General features: G+C 41.2%; 1 protein-coding gene across 2 annotated transcripts in view; it reads left to right on the forward strand.

The window, feature by feature from the left end:
- Window positions 1–13226, forward strand: part of AKAIN1 (A-kinase anchor inhibitor 1) — a 54957-nt gene extending 41731 nt beyond the window's left edge. For both annotated transcript variants that reach the window (XM_054461180.2, XM_054461181.2), the window contains exon 2: window positions 10382–13226. In XM_054461180.2, coding sequence (XP_054317155.1) covers window positions 10382–10575 — 194 coding nt within the window. In that variant the 3' untranslated portion in view covers window positions 10576–13226. The remainder of the gene's footprint in view (window positions 1–10381) is intronic.
- The last annotated feature ends 1586 nt before the right edge of the window (window positions 13227–14812 follow it).

A 14812-nucleotide genomic window follows, 5' to 3' on the forward strand; every position in this document is an offset into this window, starting at 1 on the left:
TATTTAAGAGATCTGGTAATACGGTCCAGTAATTCTTATCTGAGTGGGGACAGGAAACCTCTGGACTCCATTTCCAGCTGCATCAGAACTCTTGGGAGAACGAATCTATAAATGGCCTAGTAAGAGTTTTTGCTGTCAGAAAGTGCTGTGGATGTACTAGTTACTCTAAGTATGTTTGATAAAATAAAAACAGCCCTTGTCTCACGAGTTAAGGATTTTCCCTATCTTCCTACCTCCAATGTCCTGGTCCCGCAGGAGGCCACCACTAGGACATAGCAGAGGCTATGGAAGGTCCTGCAGTGGGGAAGAAAGTATGCAAGCCTCTGGCTGCCAAAATTTGCCTTGCATTCTATTAGGACCTTGGTACTGTGGCTTCCTTTAGCACATGAGATCACACAGTGTCCACTTTTGCTGCCCCTATAAATAGCAGACTCCTGCATCTGGGAGTCCTGAGTTCGGGCCAGCCTGGTGGTTTGGTGGCTCTGGATTGCTTTTCCTGAACTTTCTGTTTGTCAGCTGAAGAATGACGCGGTTCATACATTTGGAAAGGAGAGTTTGTTTCTCATAGAGGGCTACAGCCTGCAGGGCAGCCATTCTGACCGTCTGGGCAGTGTAGCCGCGGACGAGAGGCCAGAAACAGACACTTTCAGGGAGGGACACAGGGAACAGGAATTCTGGCTGAGCAGGCCAGATATACATATTCAATAAACTACAGGAGGAGTCATGAATATTTATGAAAAGAGAAACCTATGCATGCGCAATTGAGATTCATACCTCTCCCGGGTCCCGAGTTCAAAATACAACCGAGTTAGCAAGAGCCCAGGGTGGAGTTTTCAGCCCCCTGACATCAAAAGATGAAGCACAGGATGCAAAACCCTCACTGCACAGCCTGCATAGACTCACGGGAGCCACTCCATGGTCGATGGCCTCTTATCCCAAAGGAAGTCTGGCCCGTGCAGTGGCTCGCGCCTGTAATCTCAATACTTTGGGAGGCTGAGGTGGGCGGATCACTTGAGCCCAGGAGTTCGAGACTAGCCTGGGCAATGATGGGATGGGAAGCGGGACAGGTCTTGTTATACCTCCTCCTTCACCAACCCCGTTAGGCCTTCTTCCCTAAGGGTTAAACAGAAATCAGCCCTGTGGTGTGGCAAGACACTATCTCTACAAAAAATACAAAAAATTAGCTGGGCGCGGTGGCGGGCGCCTGTAGTCCCAGCTAGTTGGGAGGCTGAGGTGGGAGAATCGCTTAAGCTCAGGAGGTTGAGGCTGCAGTGAGCCAAGCTAGCGCCACTGAACTCCAGCCTGGATGACAGGATGAATGCTAGTTGGTTGTTTTGTTGAAATGTAAAAGAGAGGGGCAGCATCAGTTGATTGACTGACATCAGGTGGAGTCTCTTGAGAGGGCTAGTTTCTGTTTAACCATTAGGGAAGAAAGCCTAAAGGAGTTGGCGAGGGAGGAGATAGAACAAGGCGTGTCCCACCTCCCATCCCATCAGGGTCCAGAACTCAGTTTCCCAGGTTACTTTGGGGTCCCCTTGGCCAAAAAGGGGTCTGTTCAGTTGGTTGGGGGAGGCTTAGGATTTCATTCTTATTTCTCATTTCATAGATTTTCTAGAGTTCCTACTGACTGCAAGAAAGGAGAAACTCTTGGGAGGAGTTTGATTTCTGAGTCTCTTGGGGGTAAAAGGAGGAAAACCTACATTTCTGCTGAATTTTGCAGAAATGTATGTGGTGGTCAGAACAGCCTTTTAAGTCTCTCTCAACTCATAACACAGTCTTGGTGGTTATCTACGTGCTCAGAAAAAGGAACTATTTAAAGGATTTCCAAGATAGTATTTTCATAAGCATTCTCTGTGCCTCTGCCTCCAGTGAAAAGTCTTTTTCCAAGTATGTGTTTCCCTGGTGAAAACCACTTATTTTAATGTAGCCCAATTTGTCCAATTTTTTCTTTATGGTTGTTGCTTTTTGTGTCCCGTTGAAGAAATCTTTGTCCACTCCCAGGTCACAAAGATATTCTTCTAAAAGCTTGATTGCTTTACTTTTTATAAATTTATTTTTTAATTTTTCATAGAGATGAGGGTCTCACAATGTTACTTAGGCTGGTCTCGCTCTCCCAGACTCAAGTGATCCTCCCGCCCCAGCCTCCCAAAGTGCTAGGCTTCCAGGTGTGAAGCAGTTTTAATTTCATAGCAAAACTAAGCAGAAGGTACAGAGATTTCTTATATGCCCCCTTCCCCCACACATTCACAGCCTCCCCTTTTCTACATCCCCCACAGAGTGGTGCATTTGTTACAGTTAAACCTACACGGACACATCATAATTACCCAAACTCCACAGTTCATATTAGGGTTTACTCTTGGTGTTGTACATTCTATGGGTTTAGACAAATATGCAATGACGTGTCCATCATTATAGTATCTATCATACAGAGTTGTTTCACTGTCCTGAAAATCCTCTGTGCTCCAAATTATTTTACTTTTCAGATCTAGATATGAAATCCATTTGGAAATTTTTTGTGTGCAGTATGAAGTAGTCACTTTCATTATTTTTCTGTATGAATAACTGCTTGGCCAAGCCCTAAAGACTGAAAATACTGTCCTTTTCCTACTATACAACAGTGTCATGTTTTCCATAAATCAGGTGTTCCATATATCTGTGTGGTTGTTTCTGTACTCTTTAATGTACTGGTCAATTTTTGTATCCCTGTATTATTATCACACTTTCTTAATTGACATAGCTTTGTAACTGGTATTCATAGGTGGTAAATTAGATCCATCTTATTCCTTGTTTTGTTATTTTTCTTTCCTTCAAAACTAACTTTGCTTTTTCTTGACCAAAATAACTCAGTAAGCATCTTGATTCCTAGAGTAAAATTGTCTTTTCCTTTTCAAGTTTTATTGGCACCATTTTTATGGCTTCCTTAAGGAATTACAATCCAGTAATATTGTATCATTTAAATTATGTTCTAAAATAATTCAGCAGCTCTGCACATAAAAGCTTTCCATGACCCTGTTAGTCAACCAGCCACTTATCTGCCCTGCCCTTCAAGGCCAGGGAAAGAATTCACTTCCTTTTCCCCTTGGCCTTTCCAAAGTCCATCTGTGTTTCAAGGCCTTCTCCAAATCTTGCATATTCTTGCCTTAATTATGTAACTCTCCTCAGACTACTGAAGCTATGCTGGGTGGCACAGATATGAGGAAACATGGCTGCTTTACTCTCAGAAAAAGGCTCTGATACTTCCCCAGGACCCCAGGCCCAGGCTGGCCTCCTTTCTTCAGCGCCATCGCCTGTCTCCCTCCCTGGTGGGCACCAGCCACTCAGGCTGCCTTCAGTTCCTCTCTGGCCCTGCTCTTATTACACAGATCAGGGACTTGCCACTCAGGGGTGGATCTTTTTGCCTGGAATATTCTTGCCTTCCTGCTCCCAGCACCTTCCTTTTATCAGTTAATGTTCATTACTCCTTAAATCCCCTCTCTGGACATCTTTCCCTGACACCTAAATTAGATGAGTTCCCTTTGTGGTATTGTAATCATAACAGGTTCATTGTCTGATGCACACAGCAAGTCAATACGTGGAGACACTGGGTTGCAATAGAGGAAAACAGGTTTAATCCTAGAGCTGCTGATGAGGAGATGGGAGGAAACCTCAAATCTGTCTACCCAAGGAGACGGGCTATATGGATTTTAAGGGTGTGGGGTGGGCTGAAGTGTGTGGAGATAGTTGATTGGTCGAAGAGTGCAGGGTGAAGTCATGGGACAGGAGGATGAAGATGTTGCATTCTCATACCGATCCTGTTCCTCTGTGCGGGTTGGCATCCACTATTTTGCTAGAATTTGGGTTTTGAAAAACTTCTTAAGTGATCCTTAAACAAAAACCTCATTATTGTAATGTCAGCTATCCTGTCTATAGGAACAATGGGATGCACTGGCAGTATCTAGTGTTGAGTGACTTTCAGCATCAAGTAAGCGGGCCAGAGTGCAGCCTGACTGATGCTTAATTATAACTATATTTCTGTCCAGAGCCTGGCATTCAATTCCTGTCAACCTTGTGGGGATGGTTTCAGTATGCTCCCCATGCTCCCTTCATAGCACATGTCATAGCTCCCAATTATAAACCCAGTTGATTAGCTGGTTAACATCTGACTCTTCTAGATTGTAAGCTCACATAGGGTAGGGGCTATGACTGTTCTGCTCAACATTTTAGTCTCCAATACCTAGCCTAGTGTTTGTCATGTAGTAAGTGCTTTGTAATTCTTTTATGAATGAATGTATGTATGAATGAAACATTTTGGCCTAGTGGCCTATGTTATTCTCCATAGTACCATACGTGTAGGTCCTCCATAAATATCTTTCTGATTCATGTCATCTTGTTGTTTAGGACATTTTAATAAAGAACTCCATATAATTTATAAGAGTAGCTGGCTACATTACGACATAATGTGGCTGGCCATTGTAGGTAGAGTCAGGGGTGATTCTTAATTCCCTGTATCTGATTTGATAAGGGTGGCAGTGGTAACAGACAGTATCACTCAAATATGACTTAGAAATGTCCTATGCCTGCTGATAGCTGTCTTGCTTTCTGCATCTCAAATCTACCTAAAATGCTTCTGATTTGGTATTGATGCATAGGGGAATAGCATGCTCAGTTGGGCTAGCAGCAAGCTGGACACTCAGGGGCTGTGGCTTTTCATTGCTGGGAACTCATGTAACTTTAGCTTGCTTGGTAGCAAAGCAGGGCTCCTGGGTTTGCTTTATTTGCAGTTGGTGTAGATGAGCGAGATTTAACATCTGGTCCTTCATGGAAAATTCCTGTAGTTCCAGAGCTGGAAGAAAAAAACTATCATTCTATTATTAAAGGGCCCAGAATTAGTTCTTGTTCTCTGTGTTCCATATGCTCGTCATTGATAAATGATCATACTATCTTTGCAGTCTCAAGCAATCAGAAGGGGAGATAAAATAACTGCTCCCTGGTTACCAGCAGCAGCCCTGTGTATTACAGTGTGTGTGCAGGGAGTGGTGCTGTAGTCCTGTCTTGCCCTGGGAGGAACTTCTGTAATTTGCATACTTAGTGAGTCAGTGGGGAGAGATGAGAGATAGAGATGCCATTTGTGTTACAACCTCTGGTGCCCTATCTGTGCAATCTAGGAAAAAATCACTAACCAGATTCTGTCTCAAAATGGAACACTGACCTTTTCCAAAACCTACCTCACTGGAATATAACAGGGCTAATGTAAAAGAAGTAAATGACACTTAGGTTTTGGGGGGAAAATTGACGTAAGTTTTTATCAGGAGGGTCATACAATGGTCATCAGAAGCACAATTTTAATGGTTATACATAAGAAATTAGACCAATTATTAACCATATTGCAATTGAGCTCCTTAGACACCTTCCACTGGGGAAGCATGAATGGGATATGGGGCAGAAAGTTCTGAGGGGCATGGTGGGGAGCTGTAGAGCTCACAGTGGTCTGTGGAAGGCTGGATCCCCATGGGGGAGCACTGGGTGATCACAGAGAAGCAGGACCATGTGGATGCCTGGGGATGAGGAGAGGCAAGTAACGATCCGAGGTGGAAAGACACTGAAGACAAATTCAGTTACACCACATTCTCAATTTTGGTTTATTTATATTGGGCATTTAAGAGTTTATAGCCAATTAAATCAATTCCTCATTTTTTTGTGAAACACGAAAATGATGTTGTAAATGCTAATTAGGCTAGAGGATGTTTGCATCATTTAAAACTAGGCAACAGTCTGCCTACGACGCTAAGTGATTCATTACATTGAAGTGAATTCAGTGCATATAAGTCAATGGTGAGACTCGGAGGATTTGGGTGGCTGGCCCTGCCTTCTGTTGGTTGTAGTGTACTTCCTCACATGGTACTTGTATTATTATAAGAGACTCCATCAGGAGTTTCTCAAATATCTTGTCCTTACAAGTGAATGCCGCAGGAACACCAGGAGGTGTGAGAGTGATGACGCACAAAGACTAATCTGTGAACACCTGCTCTCCAGGATGCTTTGCCAAGGCAATGGGGCTAAGTGGTTCCTTCTTCCTTAGGTGGGAAGAGTTCCCACCTCTTGATCCAAACTTTTTGGCCACAGCAAATTGGGCCAGAATAAACCTTGTTATTCAACCTATGGCTGGCTTAAGAAGTGGCCTGGAGCCTGGTGTGGTGGAGTGTGCCTGTAGTCCCAGGTACTTGGGAGTCTGAGGCTGGAGGATTGCTTGAGCCCAGGAGTTTGAGACCAAGCTGGTTAACATAGTGAGACCCCATCAAAAAAAAAAACAAAAAACAAAAAACCACTGCCTGGTATAAAAGTGCTGCTTTATAAGGATAATGGTGATATGGTTCTATTAGGCTCTCTCTCTCAGGAATTTCAGCTGAAGATATGGCAAAGGTCAGTCAGTTGCAAGAACATTAGCCAGGACCTTAGCTGGAATGACCTCAGAGGGAAGGAGATATGTACAGTCATGAAGCAATGCACGTCGTGAATATGCAGAAATAAGAGTGAGTGAATGCATAAAGTCAGAGAGACTCCTGAAGAAGCGGAGAGGTGCTTGGTTGGTAGCAGCAAATGGAGAGGTGAGGCTCGCTCCTGGCAGAGGATAACCTAGGTGGTGCAATAACTGCAGCTATACTGGATTTTTCCAATTTCTGAGTTGTAATATGAAGCTCAGCTGAACAGTTCCTGGACACTTGGCTATGACATTTGTATCTCTATTTTCATGGTCCCCTCCCCTCTACCACAGCTTAAGGTAACGGAGGAGAATATTATTCCTCGCATACCCAAGAGCCTAACACACAAGTAGTATGTGTGCTTTGTGCAGCTTTTTATTTTGCATGTATTGTCTGTTAAGTGCTCTGGATGGCTTTTCCCCCAACCTTAATCCCTCTCTTTCTCTGCTCCAGGCTTCGCTGCTCTCTTTGTCCCACAACCTCCACTGCAGGTAGATATGTATGACCCAAAACGAAGTGGTAATGAGGGCAGTGAGAGTTAACATGCATCTAGTTTGGGTAAGATACTCTTTCTAGGAGCAAGCCTAAACCTTTTGAAATTGTTTTTGTTTGTCCTCACACTTACACACTGTATAGTGGTAGTAGACAGAGCAACCTGGGTTTCACATTTGTCTTGCTGCAAGTATATACTGTATTCTCCCTTTTCAATGTAGCCTTGGCTTTGCTTGGAAGTAATTTTTTAAACTCCTTAATGGCTTATTTGTTTTAGCATTAGAACCTTCTTCAATTTTGTTTTTATTTATTTTACTTTTTTTTTTGTGACAGAGTCTCACTCTGTCACCCAGGCTGGAATGCAGTGGCACGATCTCAGCTCACTGCAACCTCTGCCTCCCAGGTTCAAGCGATTCTTGCGCCTCATCCTCCCAAGTAGCTGGGACTACAGGTGCTCACCACCATGCCAGACTAATTTTTTTGTGTTTTAGTAGAGATGGGTTTTCTCCATGTTGGCCAGGCTGGTCTCAAACTCCTGAGCTCAAATGATTTGCCCACGTCGGCCTCCCAAAGTGCTGGGATTACAGCTGTGAGTCACTGCGCCTGGCCCCTCCTTGAATTTCAGAAGGACATATGGCTGCCCAGCCTATGAATGTATTTCCTAGCCTCCCACATAGCTAGGTGTGGCCATGTGATTAAGTTTCTCCCAATAGAATGTCAGTAGAGTGATGGTTGCAACCTTTATGACAATTTTTTAAAAGGAAATTGCTTGCCCTCCATTTTCTCTTTTGCTCCCTTTTGGTCCCACATGGGATACTTGTTAATCAGCTTCACTCAGGTAAATGAGGGCAATATTTTAAGAAAGGTCAGAGCAGTAAGATGTAGGGAAGTTAGAGTCCTAAGATAACCCATGCAGCAGAGCTACTTACACACTGGAGTATCTCTGAACTGTTACACGAGAGAACAATGAATTTCTCTTGTGTGAGCTGTCCTATTTTTGAGTTTCTTGGTAACAACAGCTTACTATTCCCTGACTAACATACAATTGTGGACACTTAAAAATGCTTACTATGTGTTAGGGACCACACTGAGTGCTGAATACGCTTTATGTTGGTTAATTCTCCAACAACCCTCCTAAATTAATGACACTTGCCCATTTTACAGATGTGCAAACAAGCTTACAGAGGTGAAGTATCTAGCCCAAGATTGCATGAATGCAAGTGGCAGAAAGGACTTGAAATGTCTGAAGTGATTCAAAACACATATTCTTGATAGCTATGCCTTTGTGACTCTTCATACAGAAAATTTTCTATTCTTCTTGGCCACTTCATAGCTTCAGTCTATTGTAATTCATGCCTCCAGACTCCTCTGCTCAGTTTGGTGTAGATTGATCATTTTATCCTGTTTTTTAAAATATTGTTCTTTGCACTCAATAGGATTATCTTGCTTTGTTCACTAGATTGCAAATCCCTCAATGGATGGATAAAAATGCTCAATAAATGAAGATCATATGTCTTAATGGATAAGAACTGTCTGGTCTTCCAGAATTACTCAATATTATCTTTTGTGATATTTCCTCTTAGGTGTATAAATTCTGTTGCTAATTAATCAACCCCAGTGAATGTCATTCCTCCTATTTTAAATACATCTTCATGGTAGTGAGCATATTTGTGTAGAGGAAATATCCAAAAAGATGATTTTAAATAAGAAATGATGTCCATTCTGTTTACCACTATAAATATAAATAGGTGGGATTTAGGGTTTTCCAGATTGCACTTCAACCAAATGGTAGATTCGTGATCAGTCTACCATGTATGAGTTAGTATTACATCTGCTGCACAATAAAAAAAATACAAAATTGCAGTTGCCTTAAACAAGGTATATTACTTTTTTCCAACATAAAAAGAGGCCTGGAGGTGGGCATCTGAGAACTTATATGGTGGCTTCTTTGTCATTGGATCCCAAGCTCCTTCTTTTCCTTCTGAAATCCCTGAAAACAGTTTGTATTCTAATGGTTTTAATGTCTCTGGTCCTTGTAACAACTATCAGGCCAGAGTTGCAGGCAATAGGATGGGGAGAGGACAAAAGGCCTTTATGTGACTTTACCCTTCTACATCCCTTTTCCAGAATTTTTACTAAATGAACTTCCACTTCCACCACAGAACTTAGCTATGCCTAGTTACATAACTAGTCAAATAAAATTAAGATTTTGTTTTTAACTAAGAAGGAAAGCAGAGAATCAGTGCTGGGTAGACTGCCTTGCCTTCTAATTAGAAAGTTACCACCATTCCAGATTGGGGGTTGACAAACAGGCCCACAGGCCAAATCTGGCCTGTGGGCCTGTTTTTTTGTAAATAAAGTTTTATTGAATGAAAGCCATATGCACTCATCCATAGCTGATTTCATGCTACAACAGCAGAGTTGAGTAGTTGTTCCAGAAATTGTATGACCCATGAACTTAGCCTATCTCCTATGTGGTTCTTTAAAGAAAAGTTTGACAATCCCTGCTCTAGATCACCGGGCAGGGAGGGGGGCAGGTTCTGATGAAAAAGTTTGCCAGTGCTTGCTCTAGATCACAGTGGGCAGCTTCAGATAGTTTCACTGGTTGTGATCCTGTTATAGGAGCAAAGTTGACCTTGATATGGATTCAGTCATCATCTATTCTCCAGCCCCAGTGAGGTTGTATACAGTAGGCATGTATTTGGGTGCAAGTAACATAAAACCGGAATAATGTTGGATTAAACAGAAAGGAAATATTTTCATAACATACATGAACGCCCAGAAGTACGTGGCCCAGGGCTGGTACAGATGTTCAGTGTTGCCTTCAAAATTAGTCTGCTTCTTTCTCCCCAGCCATGCCCAGAATGTTGGCTTTCATCTTCATGCTTACTGGAAGATGAATGCAACACCTGAAGGCGTTAATGTCTGCATTTCCTGAAGGAAGTGGGGAAGGTGCAAAAGGGCAAGGGTCTGTTCTTTTCTAGAAACTGTCTCTCTAGCAGCTGAGGATCCTAGGATTCAAACAACCATGTAAGAAAAATATTGGAAAAAACCCGATAAAAGAAATAACAGTGCAGCAGTGAAAAATAATACAATTTTTAAAAATATAGTGTAACAACTATTTACATTACATTTATATTATATTAGGTATTATAAATAACTACAGATGACTTAAAGTGTATTGGAGGATGTGTGTAGATTATACGCAAACACTAGGTCATTTTATATCAATGACTTTGGTATCCACAGCATGTCCTGAGACCAATCCCCCAATTGTATGTGCTCTAGTGGGCTTCTCATAGTTAACTGGTCCACTCCAGTGTGTTCTTACAATCTCACTCTTCCCTCCCATCTTTCTCCCCTACCTTTCCCTCTCACATTCCTGAAATTAATTTCTCTCCTTTTCCCCTCCTTTTCATGTTTTTGGCTAGGTGAGAAACCTGGAAATGAGCCTGAAGAGGTGAAGCTGCAGAATGCCAGCAAACAGATTGTGCAGAATGCAATCCTGCAAGCTGTGCAGCAAGTCTCCCAGGAGAGTCAGCGCAGGGAAGAGAGAATCAGTGACAACCGGGACCACATCCAACTGGGCGTTGGGGAGTTAACCAAGAAGCACGAAAAGAAGTAACATGGTGGATTTGGCTCTTGACATGTGCTTGGTTTCTAGCCTTCCTCTTAGTATAGGACGCATCACCAAAATGTTGCCAGTAAAGCAAACCGAAGTGTCACCAGCACCTAGCTGTAGAATGAATTCGCACTAGCCCCTGGCTGAGAAGTACTGTTTTGAAAAAGTGCATTAGACGATTCTGTTCATATTTATGCAGTGCCTCTGAGTCATAGTGTGGCCAAATATGACACTGTAATTGCAAAAGTAGTTTTGCAGGCCAATTTATTTCTAAAGTTCTTTTATTTGAAAAAAAGAATTATATGTCTTGTTTATTTACTTCTGCCTTTTATGCGTTCCTTCTGTGAATTTAACAAGCAGTCTTTTTGCTGAAATACTGAGTACAGTACTGTTATTTATGATATATTAAAAAGACATGCTAGAAAGGTGAGGGAATGGAGTTTTAGTTACCTTCAAATGTGAAATCGAAGGCTTTAAGTGGGTTCAGGTCTGAGATCAAATTAAGCAAAGGGAAATTCTAAGGCTGAGTCCCTCAGGATCATACCAAGGCATTTACTAATATTTATGTTATTTTAAGAAAGGGAGGAGTTTAGGCTTCTCAAGAACTCAGTCTTTCAGTCTCAATTCTCTGAATGATTTCATAATTGGTGTTTATGCTCTGTGTAGAAATCTTTTGGGAATATTATGGATTTATTTTCTCATCTCAAGATTAAATAAAATAAGACAAGTGAGTCTACACATGTGAGTTGCCAATGACTCAATTCCTTTGCAGCCTCATGGAGAATGGCTAGAATTGTAGATTTCTTCAACAGCTGCCTATCGTTACGAGACTTACACTTGGGGCTGATTATGGGATATAACATCCTTGGAAGGGATCCTGGGGTCCTTACTAATGCTGTTTTGCCACCAGGCTATGCATTTCCATTAGGACCTTACTAACTTTTCCCATCCACACATTAAAATTTTTTTTTGACATTATGAAAATCATATAGGTCAGGAACACATAAGAATACAATGGGGACAGTAAAGTGACAGTGTTTTGAATGCAGTGACAGAGATATGTGTGTGTACATGTGTAATAAAGGTATCTGTGCAGCAACTGGATCAATCCATGCTCCACTTCTGTGAGGATAATGCACATATTTCTGGAGTTTCTACAGTCCCATTTCCTGGGCTTCACAAAAGTTATTGAATTGGTGCTAATGGGGACAGAGGAAGAATTTGACCTTGGTTAAAAACCTTCTGGTTTCAGAGTATCGATATCTACGTTTGATTTTTTTTTAAAGCAAAGTATTCGGGTATAAATTGTGACTGATATTAAGATATACTTCTAAAATTCCAATATGCTACAGTTTCTAGAATAAATAGTTGGATAATAGATAATGAATGAAAAATATCTTACCAGCTTTGTTATGCTATCTCCCACAGTGCACAGGTGGAATAAATTCACAGGAAACATGGAAGGAGAAGGAAGCAGAAGTGCTTAAAATTTAAAGATTGTTTACTCACAAGTATTTCTTTTAGCAGAATTCATGCCAAGTGAAGAGTGAGTTTAAGTCGACCAAAAGTCATATAACTGATGTGATATAATTGCACAGCATACATAGTGAGAATGAAGGTATTCAGGGAAATTATTTGGGAGTGCCACAAATAAAATAAATAAATAAATCTAATGCTTGTAGTTTGTAAGTGATCTGATACTATGTCTACTCAGATATCTGGATATGCCCAGCCTTTGTTTTTGCTGTCAAGTGACAGAAACATAAACATACTATTTTTCCTCTCTGATGTGTCTGTACTAAAAAACTGGGAATTTTTGGAACATCTTATTGACCTCTGTGTCTAAATGTTATTTATAAATAAAACATATACAGCTTTGAAATATTTTAAGCAAAGTTTTCTAGACTCTGCTGTTTGGCTCATTTTGTATGTGGATCTTACCATTATTTGGCACCATGAGGCTTCCAAGGCTATTTTCAAACCCCTAGACATCACGACCAGGGGAAGTGCTTCCTTAATGGGCCCTTCACTGTGACTGTGTGAGGACAGCCATGGGATGGTGGGTCCTGAGGCTTGAAGAGAAAAGGATGTATGCTAAGAAGTGGTCTTTTGATCTAAAAAATTCAAGGTAAGTGGGTCTGGAAGGTAGAGTGTCTGCCATAATTTTTGAGATGGAAAATTGACAGCAAGGAACAGAGATATGACTAAGTTGTTGGGAGGACAAAAGGAAGTTCAGCAACCCCTGTCTTCAATAGGTAGGTGCCATATTGGCAAAATTCTAAGAAAGCTCAGTCATAAAAATAAACGAGTTAAAGACCTATAAACTCTTACAGATCTTTCAGTATGAAGAAAAAGTCACTAGATTTTACAAGGGGCCTACAGAACTTCATTTGACATAGGATTAAGGTGGATTTCCACTTGATTATTATCATAAACCAGATCACAGCTTTTAGTTTCCGAAATGAGTGGGAACATTTACTTAGTGTCCTTTATCTTTCTGATTTACTACATACACAGGCTTCCCATCTCTGTGTGTTCAGCTGTTCATCTTTTCTGTTGCCTGCCCCTAGGGTGGAACTAAAGAAAGAAATCCTTTCATGTTACTTTGCTCTGCTGTAATCATCTGTTCAGTGCAAACAGTATTGTAAATTGATGCAAAATGACTAACTGGTTCGCTTCATTTCTTTTCTTATTTACTTTTTAGCCATTTAGGTTTCCTTTATGGTGGAATTTCAGGTTACAAAGAAATGAATCTATCATTTAAAAATAATCATTGAATTTATGCCATTCAGAGATGAGTAACCGGCCATTTTCAAGGCTGTTTTAAGGTTTCTACGATAAAACAATACAAAAGAGAGGGATCTTTAATTTATCCACTGTAATAGCTTAGTCTAGTAAAATACAGTAAAAGAATAAAATATATGAAAAATCTGAAACTAGTTTAGCCTCTATAATATCAAAACAGATGTAGAGACAGGAAAGAGGAAATTATAGTAATAATATCTTTCTTGAGCATGTGAAAGTTTTCAAAAGATATTAGTACAAATTCCCTCATTTATCTCATTGCCACAACCTCAAACTAAGGTGTAGTCTGAGAAAATCTTGATATACATTGGCTGTGTCCCCACCCAAAATTTCACCTTGAATTGTAATCCCCACAATCCCCACATGTCAAGGGTGGGACCAAGTGGAGGTAATCAGATCGTGGGGGCGGTTTCCCCTGTGCTGTTCTCATCAAAATGAGTGAGTCTCATGAGATCCGATGGTTTTATAAGCATCTGGCATTTCCCCTGATTGCACTCACTCCATCTTGCTGCCCTGTGACAAAGGTGACTGCTTCTCCTTTGCCTTCTGCCATGACTGTAAGTTTCCTGAGCCCTCCCAGCAATGTGGAACTGTGAGTCAATTAAACCTCTTTCCTTTATAAATTACCCAGTCTCCGGCAGTTCTTTACAGCAGCGTGAGAACGCACTAATACAGATCTTATTCTCCTTTTGCAGATAAAGTCACATTGAGGCTCAGGGAGGATAAATATAACCTAGATGGGGAAAGTGAGCACTATTATGCACAAAAATACATGAAATCAGTAATCTCAAACTCTGTGAGCATCTGAACACAAAATTTAATAATATAAATTCTAGGGATTTTAAGAATATAAATTCTAGATGTATCAGTGCTGCATAAGAAATTTAACAAAAATAGTAAAGAGTCAGTGAAAATATTCAATAGAAAAAACTCAATGCCATTCAACTAAAATGTGGTAGCTAAGGAAAGAAACAAGAAACTTCAGAGAGAACAAAATAGAAGACCACAGTAGGGTATGAGAAGACGACTAATCTTTCCTCCATTCCTCAGAAACCACATTAGTAAGTACACAAAATCCTGATCCAGGTGTGAGAAAAACAAAGTGAGTGACTTTGTCCTTTGTCTTCTGGCTACAGTGTAGTAGAAATGGCTGTTGGGAAGAAATAGGTGAGATAGGAGATGGGACTCCTCTCAGATGAAAGTGGCAACTTTGGCTAGGTGCGGTGGCTCATGCCTGTAATCCCAGCACTTTGGGAGGCCGAGGCAGGTGGATCACCTGAGGCTGGGAGTTCAAGACCAGCCTGAGCAACATGGAGAAACCCCAGCTCTACTAAAAATACAAAATTAGCCAGGCATGGTGGTGCATGCCTGTAATCCCAGCTACTCAGGAGGCTGAGGCAGGAGAATCCCTTGAACCTGCGAGGCAGAGGTTGCA

This window comes from Pongo pygmaeus, chromosome 17, assembly GCF_028885625.2.
Source record: "Pongo pygmaeus isolate AG05252 chromosome 17, NHGRI_mPonPyg2-v2.0_pri, whole genome shotgun sequence".
Lineage (NCBI taxonomy): Eukaryota > Metazoa > Chordata > Mammalia > Primates > Hominidae > Pongo > Pongo pygmaeus.